Below are 22,120 nucleotides of genomic sequence, written 5' to 3'. Positions count from 1 at the left end.
ATGATTTAATTCCTGAGTCCTTGTCATTTTGTGAAAATTCCTGCATTATCTAATTAAAGTTTTGTTAGAGCACTTCCTTGGATCTATTGCTAGTTTAGGTATGATAACAAAAAAGTCCACTCACCAACAATGTAACTTCCCAATACAGGTCTAGAGCACACTCTCGTGGTTATAGAGAATACTCTTGCGGTTCAGTGGAAAAATAACAGGTGGAATGATATTATTTAGTTTGAATAGTTTAAGTCGCACGTTCTATGCTAAATGCTAAAAAAAACTGCAACTTATAGTCTGGAAAATACAGTACTTACTTTCTGCTGTGGCTGTCTGTACAATTTACAAAGTTTCAAACAAGATGGAATGACTTACAAACTAATGTCAATAGTAACGGCTCACATGATTCCAAATAGGACAAAATATCACTTGTAAAAACAGGAAATATTCTCATTTCATTAAGGTACTTTTACTCTAAATATCACTCTCAGTTGGGCGGACTCTTAGTTCTGGGGTCCTGGGTTCGAATCCAGATTGCTCCTTTTGTGTGGAGTTTGTATTTCAGGCTGGGCCTGCATGGGTTTCCCACATTTCAAAAACATGCGTAGTAGGCTGGGTGGACACTCTGAATTACCTAGGTATGAGTTTGAACGTAAATGGTTGTCTGTCTCCTCATGCCCCGCGATTGGATGGCAACCAATTGGAGGTGTCCCACTTCACTTGACCAAAGTCATATGGGATAGACTCCTGCACGTCTAGCGAATCTTGTGAGGATGAGCAGTTCAGAAAGTGAATAAATGAATATCACTCTCAGTTACCATATCTCTGACTCTCAAACATTTATGAGGGACATTCACTTTTCGATATATGCGCTGTATCACATGCGATTTTATTTCGGATGTTTTTTTTCTGAAAGAAGAATTGTTCTTATTTTCAAAATGTTTCAAAATTTATTTTTGGCTTCCTGAAATGTAATTGTATGTAGCCTCGGCTTCTGGTCCTCAGGGTTAGAAATATAAAAAAATATATACATTTGTTATAACAGTGTCCATCCAAAGTAGTCACTGCCCCATAATGCAATTGCAGTGCTAATTTTTCAAGGAATTGTAGCACAAAATCCTATTAGTTTGACTTACATGCTACCCATTGCATCCAGATGACATCATACTTGTTTTTTGGAGGAGTAAATTCTTGTAGGTTATAGCAGTAGTAAGTCTCAATGCGGTCTGCATCATCACCAAGGTAAACCTCATGCGCATGGAGGAGAAAGTGCTCTTTCATGTCCACCATTTCCATTTTCTTAAAAATAGGGAGAAGAACTCCTTTGGTGACACGGCCAATACCGGATCCACAGTCAAGTGCACAGTGAGTACCAGCTTTCCCAGGACCCTTGATCGAAAAAACAAAATAAGCCGTAAAATAAGTTTAGAATACACTGGGTAAAAATATTTTACAAACATATTTTAGATAATATTGTACTTGGCTTCGGTCATGTTGAGATGGAACTTGCGATGGAACCCCGAGATCAATCAACGCTAGTGCCTAACAAACCTTATTTTTCTCTAAAAAAATAACCAATTTCCTCCAGATGTCTTTCCAGTACTCCTTCCTTCGTGTGACCCAGGTGTTGGTAATTACATTGTGTTCCTATCTTTGTGTTTAAACCGTGTGTTGTGATCAGTTTGTGTGGGATTATTACTTTGTTTGGTCATGTCATCTGCTCGCCTGTGTCATCCATGTTAACTTTGTTTATGTGTTAATTTTTACCCAGTCCTAAATTTGTAACCTTAATTTAGTACTTTTTATTAAAACTTCAACCGTGGGATGACGATGACAGCCTCTCGCCAAGTACCCATTCCAGCTAGCCGCTCACTAGTCCTCGTTCTAGCTAGCCACTTGCAACTGCCTTTCCCGCTCGCAGGTGCCCGCCTCGGCTAACCACACGCAATTCCTTGTTCTGGCTGGCCACTCGCAAGTCCATATTCCAGCAAGCTGCTCGCAAGTGTCTGTTCCGGCAAGCTGTTCGCAAGTCTCTGTTTCTGGTAGCTGCTCGCAATTCCCTGTTCCGGGTAGCGGCTGGCATGTCCATGTTTGGGCTATTCGCTCCTGTGCACCCATCCCAGCACCCCACTCTTGTGCGCCCGTCACAGCACCCCCTCCTGTGGGCCCCTCCTGGCAGCCCGTTCCTGTGCACCCACCCCAGCGCCAAACTCCTGTGCGCCCGTCTTTGCACCCCGCTCTTGTGCGCCTGAAGGGGGCCCCAACGGCGGCGATCCTCTTGGCGGGGATCCTCTTGGCAGGGGCCCCAACTGCGGCAATGCTCTTAGCGATGATCCTTTTAGCGACGACTTCGATACTGACAGCGGCATTCTTCTTGCCGGCCACTCTGATGCTGATGGCTGCGATATTCTTGGCAGCGACTGTGATATCGACACCGGTGATTATCTCGGCGACGAGTCTGATATCAGCGGCGACTCTAATGGCAACTCTGATGCCGATGGCGGCAACTGATTGCAACTTTGATGGCGACTCTGATGGCAACTTTGATGGCAACTCTGATGGCGACTCTGATGGCAACTTTGATGGCGACTCTGATGGTGACTCTGAAGGCACCTTTGTTGGCGACTCTGATGGCAACTGTGATGGCAACTCTGATGGCAACTCTAATGGCAACTTTGATGACGACTCTAATGGCAACTCTGATGGCAACTCTGATGGCAACTCTGATGGCAACTCTGGTGGCAACTCTGGTGGCAACTCTGATGGAAACTCTGATGGCAACTCTGATGGCAACTCTGATGGCAACTCTGATGGCAACTCTGATGGCAACTCTGATGGCAACTCTGATGGCAACTGTGATGGCAAGTCTGATGGCAACTCTGATGGCAACTTTGATGAAGACTCTAATGGCAACTTTGATGGCGTTTTCTGATGGTGACTGATGGCACCTTTGTTGGCAACTCAGATGGTAACTCTAATGCCGATGATGGCAACTCAGATGGCGAGTCTGATGGCAACTCTGATGCCGATGGTGGACTCTCTGATGGCAACTCTGATGCAAATGGCGGTGACTCTGATGGCAACTCTGATGCCAATAGCGGCGACTCTGATGGCAACTCTAATGCCGATGGCGGCGACTCTGATGGCAACTCAGATGCAGATGGCGGCGACTCTGATGGCAACTCTGATCCCGATGGCGGCGACTCTGATGGCAACTCTGATGCCGATGGCGGCGACTCTAATGGCAACTCTGATGCCGATGGTGGCGACTCTGTTTGCAACTCTGATGCCGATGGCGGCCACTCTGATGGCAACTCAGATGCCGATGGCGGCCACTCTGATGGCAACTCTGATGCCGATGGCGGCCACTCTGATGGCAACTCTGATGCCGATGGCGGCGAATCTGATGCCGATTGCGGCGACTCTGATGCCGATGGCGGCGACTCTGATGCCGATGGCGGCCACTCTGATGGCAACTCTGATGCCGATGGCGGCGACTCTGATGCCGATTGCGGCGACTCTGATGCCGATGGCGGCCACTCTGATGGCAACTCTGATGCCGATGGCGGCGACTGATGCCGATGGCGGCCACTCTAATGGCAACTCTGATGCCGATGGCGGCGACTCTGATGGCAAGTCTGATGCCGATGGCGGCGACTCTGTTTGCAACTCTGATGCCAATGGCGGCCACTCTGATGGCAACTCTGATGCCGATGGCGGCCACTCTGATGGCAACTCTGATGCCGATGGCGGCGACTCTGATGCCGATTGCGGCGACTCTGATGCCGATGGCGGCCACTCTGATGGCAACTCTGATGCCGATGGCGGCGACTCTGATGCCGATTGCGGCGACTCTGATGCCGATGGCGGCGACTCTGATGCCGATGGCGGCGACTCTGATGCCGATGGCGGCGACTCTGATGCCGATGGCGGCCACTCTGATGGCAACTCTGATGCCGATGGCGGCGACTCTGATGCCGATTGCGGCGACTCTGATGCCGATGGCGGCGACTCTGATGCCGATGGCGGCGACTCTGATGCCGATGGCGGCGACTCTGATGCCAATGGCGGCGACTCTGATGCCGATGGCGGCCACTCTGATGGCAACTCTGATGCCGATGGCGGCGACTCTGATGGCAACTCTGATGCCGATGGCGGCGACTCTGATGGCAACTATGACGGTGATGGCGGCCACTCTGATGGCGACTTGCCTGAGTCTCTTTAGGGTAAATTGACCTGCAACATCGCCACAGTTCGCCCAAAAGATATCCAGGAGGAGGGGACCTGCGACAACGCCCTCTTCTCTGCAGAGACTCTCCAGGGCTAGACAGTTTCCGGGACGACCTCCTGATGGGCCAGCCTTGTGAGAGTCCTGCAATGTGGTTCCTCCCGTATGTCATGCCACTCTCGCTTTAAGCATAGCCTGACCCTAAATGAACTTCTGTAGGTAGAGTATACCCATCACGCTATCACTGCTTGGCAATGGGCCTTTCCTTATTCCATTGTTTCCTAAATGGAGAAGAGAAAGCAGTGTTCCATCGGCTCATGCTTTTGTCCACTGGTGCTGCTGCACTTGGAAGAGGGTCAGTCTCCTCTGGTCCTCTCGTTGCTACCAGTAGACGGCTAATTGTCATTAATCCTCCCCCAAGAAGACGAGGGGGTAGCATCCCTCTATCTTCAGGTGAGGAGAAGCTCAGAGTGCCCACCCTTTTCGGAGTCCATGTAAGGGTTGCCATGACAGTAAGACCTGCCGCGGCATAATTGGGAAGAGCAGCCCCACTGGTCAGAACCCAAGCAGTGTTCTCTTGTTTGACTTCTTCACTCGCTGTGGATTGTCAACAATGAACACCACCTTTTAGCATAAGGGTGTCCTTATATGCACTTGAAAGCAGGAAACTCTAGTGCACAGTTTAATGATGACTTTGTAGTCGTGCCATCGGAGGTGATAGGTACTGGCTGGCAGCCAGCTCAGGTGGGCTCTGAGGCAAAAACTGGGACATAGTAGGAGTTCGGAGAGTCCATGGGGAAGAACTGGACAGCCTAATGGAAAATTTAGGCCACCATCTGATGTCTCACGAGGCGAAAGTGGTGCACTATTTGCTGATGGTGCTGCTGATCTCGATCCAGGATGTCATGAGCAGATGTGCCAAATACTTTGAACTCCTGCTGACATGCGTTCCCATGAGGTAGCAGAGCTTGGGGACTCTGAGGCACATTCTTCTGTGGTTAAAGTTACTGGATGGATTAAAAAGAGTTTTTTGTAGGCTCGGAGAAGTGTTCTCCCCCCTTGTTACGTTGGGTCCGGTCCTTTTTTGTGGAATAGTTTGCCCACCTCTGTACCTCTTTGAGGGTTCGGCTCCCCCTACGTTTTAGATTTGGTGCATAACTCTTACGGACAGAATATCTCAATGCAACCGAGACAATAAGATTTCATCTCTGCTTTTTGCAAATAGATGATGTGGTTAGGATGAGACTCAGCACCACCAAATCTAAGACCATGCCCTTAGTCGGAAAAAGGTAGCATGCCCTCCTAGGGGCCGAAACGGGACACACTGGGGATACAACATCTCCTGGCACGGAAGAACTGGAGGAAGTCGCCAGGGAGTGAGAAATCTGAGCTTCCCTGCTAACACTGCTGCCCCAACAAGCCGAACTCAGATAAGTGGAAGAAGATGAATAAATGTGTATTATATTAAATCTTTTTTTAATGCAGTTGATTTACTATCACGTGCCTTGAATAGCAAAACCATTTGAAAATCTGTCTTAAATTCAACAATTCATAGTTATTTTATTGAATGTTCTTGTTTTATAAGCTCTGGTTGTGTCCTTTCCCTTTCAACCTGTACATCCTTTTTTGGAATTGGATATGAACGTACATTGTCTTTGCTTTAAATTGCGTTTATATTTTTATTCTTTTAAAATCTTTTAAATGTTTGTAAAAATGTAACATGTAATATGACTAGTAACGTAATTATTTACTTTCTTCAGGATATCATAATAGCAGACATTACTAACTGTTGACTGTTGTGTCTTGCACTACATTTTTAGTAAGTTTAACAATGAGAGCAAAGCCTTGTCCAATATTTAAATGTGATCAAATTAGCCGAATTCAATATAGTCATTCAAAGTGTCAAGCAGAGCCAAAACACCAACTACAGAAGCCTAAAATTAGGAAATTCTGGGGTTTCTGAAATCAAATCAAATATTTTTGCATGGATCACTGACAATAAATTGGCCATCAGAACACTATAATTAAGTAGCAATTTTTTAGTCACGCTTACCACAAACCTCTTTAGAAACTGACAAGAAGCTTCTAGATCCACATTAGATACTTCTAGGAAGTCTCCCATCATTCCCTCTTCCGTGGCTGGCACATTGTCATAGTACTGTTGTGCTCTGTAGTAAAACTGTTTCTCCCCTTTGATATACTCACATGTGACAGAAAAAAATTTCACTGTTGGGGGAAATCAATGCAGGACATTACATTACACACAAAGTAGCAAAGAGTATCTTCTGCTTATTTCAATGGGTCAAGGTTGATAGTTAAGATTTCACATGAATATGGTAAAGGAGGTTCGGCGGCAGAGTGGTTAGCGTGCTGACGTCACAGTTCAGGGGTCCTGGATTCAAATGAGAACCAGTCCACCTCGAGGTTGAATCGCTTACATGTATGGATTCCAACATATTACTTTGCTGGTCAGCTTAATAAAATCAGGAAAAATGTAAACCTGCAGTTAAAAGTAAGAAAAAGTGTCAGTGTGAAAACTGGCTTAATAATTGTTTGTTCATGTCGAGTCATGTGGCAAAACTGGTTTTACAAGTGTTTGTTAAGACAGTGGAATGTAGTATAGGCCAACTAACTGGCCTTGCAATTGTTTTTTGCTCCACAAATTGTAAGATAGCTAACTAGCTGGCCTTGCAATTGTTTGTTCGCCTGACGAAGTGTAACATAGGCTGGCTAACAGGTTTTAAAATTGTTTTCTTGTATTGTGGAATGTGGCCAACTCGCTTTGGAACTGTTTGTTCGAAACGCGCAATATAAGATAGGCTGCGGCAGTTTGTGTGAGCTATAAAAATATCGTGTTTACATACAACTTAAACCTGCTAATGTCTAACCATATTAGCCCAAAGTTTTGTTTACATAAACTCTGTCCTACATCACTGTCTTAGAAATATTACCCTGAGTTTCTATATAAAGACTGACCTCGTGTTCATTCAGAGAGAATTTGCGAGGATGACAGGCTGTGTGTGAGAGGTTCACAGCTGTCGGAGCATTCTCCAACCACCATGCAGTCCAGTAATAAACCTATTTCCTATTTAAATTTATCTCACTCTTTCTTAATCTGCTCCTGAAGTTGAATTTTCAGAACTATCAAAAAGAGTCCGGCGTAACTTATTTTGGTTGTCTGATTTGGCTATGAGGGCACTCAAATTTGTATGTGACAGTCTTTTGTTTTTATGTTTTTTTTCTCCCTCTCTACTTTTTCTGTCTCCAAGTGTTCTCACAGCTGCGATCTAATGTGTATGTGATGTGTTTTTTTGCTCTCAAACTGGGCCACTATCATTATTGTCGTTGTTTCTCTTTTATTATGCTTACCTCTGTGCATTATGAGAAATGTATAAAAAAATGCTAGACAAAGGACTGAAATATATGATGGAAGAGCATTGTCATAATTCTTTACAAATGTATGTAATTGCAGAAATTATTTTTAGCTGTGAATATTGTTTATACTGGAATTACCGCAGATACACTGACACGTTGTGTAGTGTGAATTGCGTTATATTATTTTTAGGACTGTTTAATGTGTCCAAGCATTGGATTGGTTGGCGTCTAGTGGAATGGTGTAGTGCAGGGGTGGCCAACCCGCGGCTCGCGAGCCGCATGCGGCTCTTTGGCCGGTTTCATGCGGCTCTTACGTCCATATCAAAGTTTTTTTTTTTTTTTTTTTTGCGTGACACCATGCTGACATCGCCCAGAAATTTCCAAAAGTGACTGAATTTCACAAGCACAAGTTGGCCACTTTGAAAAGTCAGGCAGAAAAGCAGACACATATTTTGCAAAAATTTACGAAGCACTCAGAGACGGTAACGCTTGTGTTTTATTTGTATTTGCGTGTGCGCTTCCCTTGAGTTCAATACGGTATTTTCGTCAAATGCGCATCTGCCTGGGATGAAAATACGTACCTCAAAGTTTCCCAGATTTGAGTAAACAATTTGTGTCAAGCTCGCTCTCAAAATGGAAGGGAAACATGCACAGTAAAACAAAAAATATGAAGATGAACACAGGACGTTTTTAACAGAGTGGGAGAGTTTATATTTTTTTGTTGAACGTAATGGCAAGCCATTCTGCCTTATATGCCAGGCGTCATAAGCGCATTTCCATGCTTCAAATCTTCAGCGCCACTTCAGCTCACTCCATGCTGACATCGCCCAGAAATTTCCAAAAGTGACTGAATTTCACAAGCACAAGTTGGCCACTTTGAAAAGTCAGGCAGAAAAGCAGACACATATTTTGCAAAAATTTACGAAGCACTCAGAGACGGTAACGCTTGTGTTTTATTTGTATTTGCGTGTGCGCTTCGCTTGAGTTCAATACGGTATTTTCGTCAAATGCGCATCTGCCTGGGATGAAAATACGTACCTCAAAGTGTCCCAGATTTGAGTAAACAATTTGTGTCAAGCTCGCTCTCGAAATGGAAGGGAAAAAATGCACAGCAAAACGAAAATATGAAGATGAACACAGGACGTTTTTAACAGAGTGGGAGAGTTTATATTTTTTTGTTGAACGTAATGGCAAGCCATTCTGCCTTATATGCCAGGCGTCATTAGCGCATTTCAAAGCTTCAAATCTTCAGCGCCACTTCAGCTCACTCCATGCTGACATCGCCAAGAAATTTCCAAAAGGGACTGAACTTCACAAGCACAAGTTGGCCACTTTGAAAAGTCAGGCAGAAAAGCAGACACATATTTTGCAAAAATTTACAAAGCACTCAGAGACGGTAACGCTTGCATCGTATCAACTGGCTTGGAACATTGCACGGGCCAAAAAGCCATACAATGAAGGGGAGTTCATTAAAAAATGCCTCGGTGACGTTGTTGAAATCTTGTCTCCTGAAAACGACAAACTAAAACGAATGGTATCAGACGTCCAACTTTGTGAGGAGGATCAACTGAAACCTGCCTTAAGAGAAGGGACCATTGAGTTCTGGAAAAGTGTGCCAATGGAAAAATACCCCAATGTTAAACAGGCTGCGCTTAAGATACTGTCAATGTTTGGGTCAACATACGTCTGCGAGTCTGTATTTTCTACCCTAAAACACGTGAAATCAAAGCATCGATCGGTTCTGACTGACACCCATGTGAAAGAATTGCTTCGAGTGGCAACAACAGAATACAAGCCAGATTTGAAGAGGATTGTTCAAGGCAAGGAATGCCAGAAGTCGCACTAAATAACATGCACAGTAAAAGAAAAACGCTGTTGTAAATTATTATTATTTTTTTTGTGGACTTGGTTGAACTGAGAGTTTGTCTGTGTGAGACAGTGCACACAATGTTCATTGTTTATAATGACTGGCCAGTGCTGTTAGTACTGTAGGAGTCAATTTATGTCATTACTATGCTGGTGTGTGACAATAAATCTGGCTGAGCAAAGGTATGTGTGTGATGTGGCTCTTTGCGGTAACACAGTAAAAAATGTGGCTCTTGGTCTCTGACTGGTTGGCCACCCCTGGTGTAGTGATTTTTTTTAATGGTGTCTGAATGTTAATTTAGTGGGGTAATTGTCTGATTTTAAGGCAGTAGCACAAATTTAGTAGAGATTGTCTGTGGAAGTGAAATATGTGTGTCAGGAAGTAGAAAGCAGTCTTGACAAAACATTGGTGTATCCCTTCCATCAAAACATTGTCATCTGGCACTAGACCAGGGGTGGGCAATTTTTTTCAACCCGGGGGCCACATTGACTTTAATTTCTTTTCAGATGGGCCGGGTCAGCTCAAGATACGATACATAAAAAACTGCATCTGTTAACAGTGTCTGCACTAGACATTGCTGAAGCAACGTTGTGCGTTCAGAATAATGTGTTTGCTGTCGAATAAAGTTGTGCTTGTGTTACAGGCTGAAGTGTTTAAGTTATAAATGATTGCATGTGTGATGTACAACTAGTTTTGGATTGGATGGTTATCAGTGTCCGATTATTGATGCCTTCATCCAAATAGCAAGAGTAATATGTTAAAATCTGTATCGGTATTCGATTGATTATTGATGTCTCGGTGGAGATAGGTTGAGGAACGGGAGATTTTTAGTCATTACAGTAAAATTTGGTTGAAGACTGCAACAATTGATCACTGTGTGATTATTTCTCCCTGTGTTTCAAGGTATGCTGTTTGTTGTAGAGGCCGATTGAGTGTGTGGTTTGCAAGATACAGTGTTTAGCATGTGAGAAAGAAGATAATGTTTAGTAATGTTTGTTTACTTTTGATATGTGTGCATGAATGTGCGAGTCTCGGGTGGTGCACGTGGAATAGCATTTAGCAAGCTACCCTCGGCCGCTATTATCGTTAGCATTATATGCAGAGTGTATGACGGCCATAGCAAAGGAAGCTATGTGATTGAGATTGCATTGTTTGCTCCTACTGAATAGCTAAGGACCTCTCTAAGTTGTAAAAACAAAAGGTAACACATGTTACCCAAGTAACAAGTTATGACCGTTTATGGAAGAAGTGCAATTGTACATTGTGTTTTGGGTTCAAACGTGTTGTTAATATATGTATATATATGGGTGTAATTGTATATTATGTTTTTTTATGTGAATGATTACAGTAAAAGTTGGTTGAAGACAACAACAACGAATCACTAAGTGATTATTTCTCCCTGTGTTTCAAGCAATATGAAAATGCAGGGTGCAACACCTGCAGCATTTTTTGAGATTATGGTAGTCTATAATCCTTATAAAACGTGATTTATGAGTGTGTGTGTGTGTGTGTGTGTGTGTGTGTGTGTGTGTGTGTCTATGTATGTATGTTAAGATTGTCTCGCTTTGTTGGTCCAAACCCTGTAACGTGGAGAGTTGAAATTTTAATGATGGCCAGAATAGGTTGTCAGATCCTAATAGACGAGTGATTGGAAATATTAACTTTCTCTAAGTGTTTTATTTGTTACATCTGAGAGCAGAGTTGATGTATGAATCGTTGTTTTTAAATGATGTGACTTAAACACACTGCGTGGCTGATTGGTCGTAATGTAGCACGCCATTCCACATTATTTACAAACATCGTTTTTGGAAAAATTTCCGCCAGCGAGTTTCTAGGTGCTCCCTAGAACACCTTTCTGTCGTGACAGGAGTGATAAAACATACACCCATCCATAAGTCACGCTTTATCTAATCTCTAATCCTTATAAAGCGTAATGCAAGGATGGATGTGTATGTATGTGTGCACCTGGAAACTCGGTGGCGGAAGTTATTCCCAAAATGACTTTGAAAATGACCTGGGAAGGTGTCTTGGGTCAGCGCGTCCAGCACCATCGTGTCTTTCCGTCACAAGAGGGGTAAAAAAGTGTTTCCAGGAGCAGGATAAAGCGTGATTTATGGATGGGTGGATGTTTTATGTTAACATTCACAAGCTACTTTTGTCCAAACCCTGCATCGCAGAGTCAGAAAAGGCTGTCGAATCCTAATAGACGAGAGATTGAATTTCTTTACCTTCTCTCAGTGTGTAAACTATCAAGTATTATCGATGAGTATGCCTGATCTGAAATATCTTAGCTTGCTGCTCTCTTGTGGTGGCTTAAGTTAGTTGCATGAACTACGCGACAGCGCCGCTATTGTGTGAGTATTTATTTTCTTCATATTTTCACTAGAATCTACAATCTTTAACCAAAAATAACACCCATTGCTTAAATATGAAAAATAATGTCAGCCTTTCTTTTAAAATTGACCGTCACTCTTCCATACTTTTTCTTAAAAGGCAAACTCCTGCTTCTGTATATATTATACATTCCTTTTTTTGCATACTTTATATTAGCTTGCACCATCATTTTCACCAATTATGCCAAAAGAAGAGTTCTCATTTCATATCGAGTTGGGAAAGGCTTAAACAATTGAAGCGCAACAAGATGGGAGCACAATCTTGTGCATTCCAAAGTGGTGGCGAGGCTTCAAATTTGGCAGGAGCTCAAGATTCTGCACAATTTTCTGCATTCTAAAGTGGTGGTTAGGCTTCATCCTCGGCGGGAGCTCATTATTCTGCATCTATATCATGGTTACATGTTCGACCATGCTCAGATTCCTATTACTGAGTGTGGACTTAGCAAGGGCAATATCAGCTGTGGGGCCCGCAGAAAATAGGGAGGTTCGTATAGCAAGATGTAAGAAAAGGTCTTCAGCTAATTCAGCTACTGGGGCTTGTCAGACCTACGCTCAGTGTAGAAGTGGCCGGCGAACAGCCGCCAAGGTAATGGCAGCTGCTCGGGCTGATGAGAATGAGCAACTGTGTGCTAATCGCATTGGCCGAATGGCTGAACCAGCGACAGCTGCTAGGGCTGTTTTGGTATCCTACTGATGCTTTGGTTTGATTGAATTGAACTGTTGAATTGCTTCTTATATCATATCTGTACATTTTTCATGATTGATGTGAAGTGCTGAACTTCTGTAGCACACCTGTACATAATTGAATAAACATTTGCTCTGTTATGTGTGTAACTGAAATTAAATTTTAAGTTCTCATCAATTGTCTTTTGGTTCTAAACAAGCATGGGGACCCCGTGTCTCTTCTCTAAAATGCAATCCTCACAGCTAAAAGGTGAGTTTAAACATGATACCCCACTGGGGAAGCATTTATACATAAAGCAAAACTGTGTGAGAAGTGTAAATATCACAGTTAGCAGCTAAGAGCACGCTTCCGTTGAACATAGTCTGGAGGAATTGCAGGGTTCTGTGGTTGCTGTTTTTGGATTCTAGTCGAGAAAATCTTTCAAGTTACCGAAATCAGTAATTAAAATTTGATTGGTGAATGACTGGTTAATTTGGCTCCAAAATTGGGAACAGAACAAGATACAGTGGTACCTCGACATACAAGCATTTCGAGATACAATTAAAATTTTGAACAGTAATTATCTCTAGATACAAGAAAAAAATTGAGATACGAGAAAGCCAGGTGGCCAAGACATGAGAGGCTGTTTATCATTGTAACGTCTTTTTTTCGACGCATCTCTTTCGTGTATAACAGATATATACGAGCACTGGGTGGAGCGTTGCATTTTCCCATGTTTTTCCCCCGTTAGTCAATGCATAATACAAAGTGAACAACAATGGATCCAAAGCATAGAGGTGCAATGAAGTGTTATGCAAAGAAAAGGCTCCTGGTGGGGGTGAAACAACTCGGTTGCAGGAGGAATTCAGCCAGTGATCCTAAATTATTAAGAAGTATTTGGGTTTTAATGATATCAGACATTAAACCACAAGGCAGGAATGGGATTCATTCAAACAATTAGGTAAATAGTAGCCGGCTGATTCGGATAATTTAATTGATTTTAGAATAGGTATAATTTCCCTTGGCCTTGGGAGAAATGGAGTATTTTCAGAGCACGGAAGACATTCCCTGTTGTGTCCTGGCCGGGTGGAATATGCTTTGTCTTGCGTCATATTGATGACTATTAGTATGTTTATGGATTGGAAAAGAATTAAACAATTAATGTCAACTAGATGAGTTTACTTTCTATAGCTTTAAAGGCATACAAATTGAGAGAAGATAGTGACTGCATATTTTCAACCTTGGTCACAGTCTGCAGAAGAAGTACCCCATCGCGTGGAAGACTGCCTGTGTGTGGTTCCAGTTTTATCCAACTCTACAACATCTTTTTCTTGCGTCTGTATCCGTTTTTACTACCTACTGCAACCAAGATGGCGCCGCTCAAGTGGCAGCCGGCCGCTTTTGCTCGTTATGTTTTTGCTACTTTTCTGTATTTGTTTATTGCATTTTGGTATTTCTTAATGATTTTCCATATACTTTACTTTGCGCTCTTTGCTTTGTTGTTCTGCGGCCTTTGCGACTCGGCCCCACCCGTCGCGTGGCTTGGTTTCTTTGTGCCAGTCCTAGACGTCTTTGGAGCCGTTCCGCCGTGCCTCAGCTGTAAGCAGTGGACAATAGTGCTGGGAGAAGAGGCAACGCTCCAGACCAAGCATTCCACCATTGTTATGGGAGCATGAGATCTCTCCAGGTCAGATGGAGGAGCTGGTGCTTGCTGGGCTGCCTGTGTGCTTGGAAGTCCCTCACCATCCTCTTTGTTGCTGCTCATTAGGTCATTGAATAGCTTGGGAGCATCTAGGCAAGGAAGAACATCTTTGAAACCTCCAGACTACTGAGGGACAGTGCGGTAACCTCAGTCTCAGTCTGCAGAAGGTCTCCCTATTGTGGACTTTCTTTTTACCTAGGTCTACAATGCCTTGTGTGTCGTGTGTTTGTCCTGCTATTGCAACCGAGAAATTTTCTGAATACGGGGTGAAATAAAGATCCAACCAACCAACCAAATGTAACGATTGGCAAGAACAATCTTAAAAAGTGTGAAATTGACAATTGAAATAAAGAACAACATTGCTTTAACCAGGGTTTGTAAGCTGGAAATGTTGTATGTAAAGGCACTCATTTGCGATTTTGAAACCTATTGAATGATTGAAGCTAGATTTCAGTTGAAAACACTAACTTAATTGGGTTAGTATTCCATTACTCAATGGTTAGAGCACTGTGTGGGCCATCTTACCAAGAGGAATTTTCTCCAACAGGTAGAGATAGCTGGCAAAGAAGTCGCTGCCCACTGTATGGTGCAAGTGAAAGGACATGCTGTGGCGTCCCATTGTGTCGTCTGTCTCTTTCCAGCGATCCAGAAATGCTTGGTGAGCGCCTTTGTACTCAAAATTGGGTGATGAGCCGATAATATCTCCGTGTGGAATTTCCATTGAAATGTATGAGTCCTTGTTCTACTTAGATAAATATCCAGTTGAACGTGCCAGTGTAGAGGAACAAGTATGTTTGGATCCAGTTTCTTTTCACGTACTGCTTTATCGGTCAAGATGACACAAGTCATTTGATGATTAAATCATTCTGTGGTTATCAGCGGGCAGTACTGAGTAAGCACTGCACAACTTACCGTAACTTCTTAGCTGGTGCTGTCATTACATTAAGTCTTGTGTCAAGAATAAGTCAAGCAGAGGTCAGGGAATTTTGGACTGGAGATTCCAAAGAGTTCAGGGTCATAACTCACCCGCCTGCTGCCATGCAATGTGGTTCCTAAAATTGGCCCACGTCTCATGTTTGGAGAGCACTTTTTTTCTGGAGCAGATTTGGATATGTGAACGAGTATGTTTCTAATACTGGGCCACATGAGTGTGACAAACGTAATCAAGTTTCAAATGAGTTGTAAGGTTGTGTTGACCACTCTTCAAAGATCCGAATTTATGTAGTAATATTCAGTCATCTTCCGTACCGCACAACCTCTTAAGGGTTGCAGGAGTTGACAGAGCCAATCCCGCTGAATACAGGTGAACACACAGAGGCAAACGACCAACCACACTCACAAACATACCACCACAAGGGTCACAGTAGTTTTCTGAAAAGCAGTAGAGGTAATTGGCCCAATAACCTAGATAACTTTTATCACAACATTTGAAACAGCTGTTTCTGATTTATAATCAAATAGCCTTATTCCATTTTCTCAGTTTTTAGTGCCATCCAAATTATCAATTGCTATATTAAACTGCTAATTATAATAAAAGGTTGTTTATAATAGATGAGTGGTGTATCTCTCTCTCTCCCCCTCTCTCTCTCACTCTCACTCTCTCTCTCTCTCTCACTCTCTCTCTCTCACTCTCTCTCTCTCACACTCTCACTCTCTCTCTCTCTCTCTCTCTCTCTCTCTCTCTCTCTCTCTCTCTCTCTCTCTCTCTCTCACTCTCTCTCTCACTCTCTCTCTCACTCTCTCTCACTCACTCTCTCACTCTCTCTCACTCTCTCTCACTCTCTCTCACTCTCTCACTCACTCACTCTCTATCACTCTCTCTCACTCTCTCACTCTGTCTCTCTCACTCTCTGTCACTCTCTCTTTCACTCTCGTTCACTCTCTTTCACTCTCTTTCACTCTCTTTCACTCTCTTTCACCCTCTTTCACTCTCTTTCACTCTCTTTCACTCTCTTTCACTCTCACTCACTCTCACTCACTCACTCTCACTCACTCACTCACTCACTTTCACTCACTCTCACTCACTCACTCACTCTCACTCACTCACTCACTCACTCACTCACTCACTCACTCACTCACTCACTCTCACTCACTCTCACTCACTCTCACTCACTCTCACTCACTCTCACTAACTCACTCACTCACTCACTCACTCACTCACTCACTCACTCACTCACTCACTCACTCACTCACTCGCACTCACTCACTCACTCACTCACTCACTCACTCACTCACTCACTCACTCACTCACTCACTCACTCACTCACTCACTCACTAACTCTCACTCACTCACTCTCACTCACTCTCTGTCACTCTCTCTCTTTCACTCTCGTTCACTCTCTTTCACTCTCTTTCACTCTCTTTCACCCTCTTTCACTCTCTTTCACTCTCTTTCACTCTCTTTCACTCTCACTCACTCTCACTCACTCACTCTCACTCACTCACTCACTCACTCTCACTCACTCTCACTCACTCTCACTCACTCTCACTCACTCTCACTCACTCTCACTCACTCTCACTCACTCTCACTCACTCTCACTCACTCTCACTCACTCTCACTCACTCTCACTCACTCTCACTCACTCTCACTCACTCTCACTCTCACTCACTCACTCTCACTCACTCACTCACTCACTCACTCACTCACTCACTCACTCACTCACTCACTCTCACTCACTCTCACTCACTCTCACTCACTCTCACTCACTCTCACTCACTCTCACTCTCACTCACTCTCACTCACTCTCACTCACTCTCACTCACTCTCACTAACTCACTCACTCACTCACTCACCCACTCACTCACTCACTCACTCACTCACTCACTCACTCACTCACTCACTCACTCACTCACTCACTCACTCACTCGCACTCACTCACTCGCACTCACTCACTCACTCACTCACTCACTCACTCACTCACTCACTCACTCACTCACTCACTCACTCACTCACTCACTCACTCACTCACTCACTCACTCACTCACTCACTCACTCACTCACTCACTCACTAACTCTCACTCACTCACTCTCACTCACTCTCACTCACTCTCACTCACTCACTCACTCTCACTCACTCTTACTCACTCACTCACTCACTCACTCTCACTCACTCTATCTCACTCCCACTCACTCTATCTCACTCTCACTCACTCACTCACTCTCACTCACTCTTACTCACTCACTCTCACTCACTCTATCTCACTCCCACTCACTCTATCTCACTCTCACTCACTCTCTCACTCTCTCTCTCTCACTCTCTCTCACTCACTCTCTCTCACTCACTCTCTCACTCTCTCACTCACTCTCCCACTCTCTCTCTCACTCTCTCACTCACTCACTCACTCTCTCCCTCACTCTCTCTCTCTCTCACTCACTCTCTCACTCACTCTCTCTTACTCTCTCTCCCTCACTCTCTCTCCCTCACTCTCTCTCACTCTCTCTCTCTCACTCTCTCTCACTCTCTCACCCTCACTCACTCACTCTCACTCACTCTCTCCCTTCACTCTCTCCCTCACTCTCTCTCTCACTCACTCACTCTCTCACTCACTCTCTCTTACTCTCTCTCCCTCACTCTCTCTCACTCTCTCACTCTCTCTCTCTCACTCTCACTCACTCTCTCTCTCACTCACTCTCACTCCCTCTCTTTCTCACTCTCCCTCACTCTCTCTCTCACACACTCTCCCACTCTCTCACATTCTCTCTCACTCTCTTTCTCACATTCTCTCTCTCTCACATTCTCTCTCTCACATTCTCCCACTCTCTTTCACTCTCTCTCTTTCTCACTCTCTCACTCTCTCTCACTCTCTCCCACTCTCTCACACTCTCACACATTTTCTCTCACTCCCCCCCCCCACTCACTCACACTCTCTCTCCCACATTCTCTCTCCCACTCTCTTTCACTCTCTCTCTCTCACTCTCTTCCACTCTCTCTCACTCTCTCTCTCACTCTCTCTCTCACTCTTTCTCAATCTCTTTCACTGTATTACTCTCTCTCACTCTTTCTCAATCTCTTTCACTGTATTACTCTCTCTCACTCTCTTTCACTCTCTCCCACTCTCTCTCACTCTCTCTCACTCTCTCTCACTCTCTTTCTCACTCTCTCCCACTCTCTCACTCACTCTCTCTTCCACTCTATCTCACTCGCTCTCACTGTCTGCCACTCTCTCTCACTCTCTCCCACTCTCTCTCACTCTCTTTCTCTTTCTCACTCTCTCCCACTCTCTCACCCACTCTCTCTTTCTCTCTTTCTCACTCTCTTCCATTCTCTCTCACTCTTTGCCACTCTCTCTCACTCTCTCTCTTTCTCACTCTCTGTCTCTATCTCACTCTCTGTCTCTATCTCTGTCACTCTCTATCTATCTCTAAGTAAGTCAAGACTTTGGGAAGGCCATTCGAAAACCTCAATTCTAGCCCGATTTAACCATTCCATCACCACTTTTGATGTGTTTGGGGTCATTGTCCTGTTGGAACATCCAACTGCGCCCTAGATCCAATCTTCAGACAATTTGGAATTATTTAATAAGTTTTGATGGTATATAATAAGATTCAGATATTTCTTAGTTGCAGGACCAGATGGTCCTGGATTTGATAAGAGCCAAGGATGGAGATTTGTGTGCCATAGTTGGAGAACACTGTTGCACCTTCATCCCAGATGTAACTGGTGACGAAGGTAACATAACTCGTGCCATAGCTGAAATGAAAGCCCTAGCCAACACCATCGCCCAGGATCACTCAGCCGTAGGTGTATTGCTATGATCGTAGTCAACAACCGAATCATGGTTCGCTATTCTGATTAAATTTGCAACCCCTCCTTGCGGTTTTACTACCATTCCGTATTTTTTCTGTGTGGAATCCCTTTTATGAAAGCAATGATTCAAAACACTATCCAGCACACGCTAGTAGCTTAAAGTGACATCCAGTATGACCGCATGACAAACCATGCTGGAGATTCTTGCACTCCTCCAAAGTGTGACAAATCCCAGGATGTCGAGTCCTCTGGATAAATGTTTACTTGTCTTTGTCAGGAGTGGCTGGATTGCCTTTCCTGGCATGACGTCACGATAATTATCAGCTGTCACTAATTACGTGATTAGATTATTTTTGGTATTTAAGCATTATGGTTTTCTGTGGACGCCGTCGGATCGTTCTGGTTTCGTTCCTGTTTTTCCTCGTAGTCATTGCCGTTTCCATTGACGCCACGCCGCATGTTCATTTCGTTTGTCAAGAGAGATCAAGCTAAGTTATGTTATGTTACCACGTTTATTAAATCAACCTTCAAGAGCAACAGATCTGCCTCCCCTTTCCATTTACCTTGGCGACTCTGCTTCTGGGTTCAACTTTCCCTCCGATCACGTCGCTCTACGCGGCGCGATCATAACAGCACGATCCGACCAGCATGGACCCAGCGGAGCGCCACCCACGCTCGCGCCGACGCGCTCGGCGACGCCGACAATCCACCTCGAAGACACCCGACTGCTTGGAGTGTATAAGAAACCCCTCAGAATCGTTAAGGAGTTTTGTAATGAACACACCGTGGTGCACGTCGCCCTGGGAGGCCTTTACCGTTTCATCATGATGCCCAGGTGCGTACAACCACCAGAGACCGCCCAAGTTATCTTATGCCTATGCCCAGAGGAATTGATTCACCATGGAGGGAGCCTGAAGATTCTGGTGAGGAGGACATCGTTGAGGAAATTGATTTTTTCGCTGGCGTTTCGGAATCCGATGATGAATTCTTCGACCAATTCGGACCCCGAGACCTTCCACTGGAGGAGGATTATCCCGATTATTCCCCCGATAATTCCTACTCCAAATACCCCGACCAGCAATTACAGAGTGGGCTAACCACCTATTATGGAGCACGACGTGATGGCGGGGGTGCTGTGCAATCCTCCCAGAGGAGGCGCCGAGCGCCACGCCGTAGAGCGAAGCGAAAGCAATGCCTGGACACACTAACCACTGTCCAAGTTACGCGCCCGACCACGTCCGTCCAAAGTCCTTTTCCGACCACGTCCGTCCAAGCTCCTTTTCCGACCACGTCCGTCCAAGCTCCTTTTCCGACCACGTCCGTCCAAGCTCCCTTTCCGACCACGTCTCTCCAAGCTCCCTTTCCGACCACGTCTCTCCAAGCTCCCTTTCCGACCACGTCCCTCCAAGCTCCCTTTCCGACCACGTCCCTCCAAGCTCCCTTTCCGACCACGTCCCTCCAAGCTCCCTTTCCGACCACGTCCCTCCAAGCTCCCTTTCCGACCACGTCCCTCCAAGCTCCTTTTCCGACCACGTCCCTCCAAGCTCCTTTTCCGACCACCACCACGCTTTTCCAAGTGCCCGAAGTCACTCGGCCGACCACGCCTGTCCAAGTGGCCGAAGTCACTCGGCCGACCACGCCTTTCCAAGTGCCCGAAGTTACTCGGCCGACCACGCCTTTCCAAGTGCCCGAAGTTACTCGGCCGACCACGCTGTACCAGCAGCTCCTAAGGACTATGCAGCCCTCCCCGTTCCAAGTGGCCGAAGTCACTCGGCCGACCACGCCTGTCCAAGTGGCCGAAGTCACTCGGCCGACCACGCCTGTCCAAGTGGCCGAAGTCACTCGGCCGACCACGCCTGTCCAAGTGGCCGAAGTCACTCGGCCGACCACGCCTGTCCAAGTGGCCAAAGTCACTCGGCCGACCACGCCTGTCCAAGTGGCCGAAGTCACTCGGCCGACCACGCCTGTCCAAGTGGCCGAAGTCACTCGGCCGACCACGCCTGTCCAAGTGTCCAAGTGGCCGAAGTCACTCGGCCAACCACGCCTGTCCAAGTGGCCGAAGTCACTCGGCCGACCACGCCTGTCCAAGTGGCCGAAGTTACTCGGCCGACCACGCCTGTCCAAGTGGCCGAAGTTACTCGGCCCAGCACGCCTGTCCAAGTGGCCGAAGTTACTCGGCCCAGCGCGCCGTTTCAAGTGCCCCAAGCTCCTGTGCCAAGGCCACGCAAATTACTCCCGTTGCCTTTGGGGTCGCCGGTCGCACCCGTACCGAAGCCACGGATCAGGTCTCTGGTGACGGACGGCCATTCTAGCACCGCTCTCCCAAGCACCGCTCTCCCAAGCACCGCTCTCCCAAACACCGCTCTCCCAAGCACCGCTCTCCCAAGCACCGCTCTCCCAAGCACCGCTCTCCTAAGCACCGCTCTCCCAATCACCGCTCTCCCAAGCACCGCTCTCCCAAGCACCGCTCTCCCAAGCGCCTGCCCGTCCAGCGCCTGCCCGCCCAGAAGTGGCGACGATGCTCCGGCGCTCGCAGAGGATGCGGCCGGCGACGTCGAGAGCGGTATTTCGCCGGAGTCCCTGGAAGAAGGGGCTGGCGACGTCGAGAGTGCCAATTCGCCGGTGCCCCTGGAGGAAGAAGCCGGTGACGTCGAGAGTGGCAATTCGCCGGAGTCCCTGGATGAAGGGGCTGGCGACATCGAGAGAGGTAATTCGCTTGAGTCCCTGGAAGAAGGGGCTGGCGACGTCAAGAGTGAAAATTCGCCGGAGTCCCTGGAAGAGGGGGCTGGCGACGTCAAGAGTGGTAATTCGCTTGAGTCCCTGGAAGAAGGGGCTGGCGACGTCAAGAGTGAAAATTCGCCGGAGTCCCTGGAAGAAGGGGCTGGCGACGTCAAGAGTGGTAATTCGCCGGAGTCCCTGGAAGAAGGGGCTGGCGACGTCAAGAGTGGTAATTCGCCGGAGTCCCTGGAGGAAGGGACTGGCGACGTCAAGAGTGGCAATTCGCCGGAGTCCCTGGAAGAAGGGGCTGGCGACGTCAAGAGTGGTAATTCGCCGGAGTCCCTGGAAGAAGGGGCTGGCGACGTCAAGAGTGGTAATTCGCCGGAGTCCCTGGAAGAAGGGACTGGCGACGTCAAGAGTGGTAATTCGCCGGA

At 45.9% G+C, this 22,120-nt stretch overlaps 1 protein-coding gene across 7 annotated transcripts in view; it reads right to left on the bottom strand.

Moving 5' to 3' along the window:
• ntmt2 (N-terminal Xaa-Pro-Lys N-methyltransferase) overlaps window positions 1-22,120 on the bottom strand; it is a 47,821-nt gene that overhangs the window by 11,001 nt on the left and 14,700 nt on the right. For 2 of the 7 annotated variants that reach the window (XM_077716310.1, XM_077716309.1), the window contains 2 exons: window positions 6,273-6,445; window positions 1,128-1,380 (listed from right to left, as the gene is read on the bottom strand). In XM_077716310.1, the coding sequence (XP_077572436.1) occupies window positions 1,128-1,380; window positions 6,273-6,344 (325 nt within the window). In that variant the 5' untranslated portion in view covers window positions 6,345-6,445. Of the gene's footprint in view, window positions 1-1,127; window positions 1,381-6,272; window positions 6,446-14,745; window positions 15,516-22,120 lie in introns of those variants that run through there. The other 5 variants (XM_077716312.1, XM_077716311.1, XM_077716306.1 and 2 more) reach the window with 4 other exon arrangements.

This window comes from Stigmatopora nigra, chromosome 5 (genome assembly GCF_051989575.1).
Source record: "Stigmatopora nigra isolate UIUO_SnigA chromosome 5, RoL_Snig_1.1, whole genome shotgun sequence".
NCBI lineage: Eukaryota > Metazoa > Chordata > Actinopteri > Syngnathiformes > Syngnathidae > Stigmatopora > Stigmatopora nigra.
Note: the sequence above shows the minus strand (reverse complement) of the source record. Positions and strands in the feature narration are given on the sequence as shown.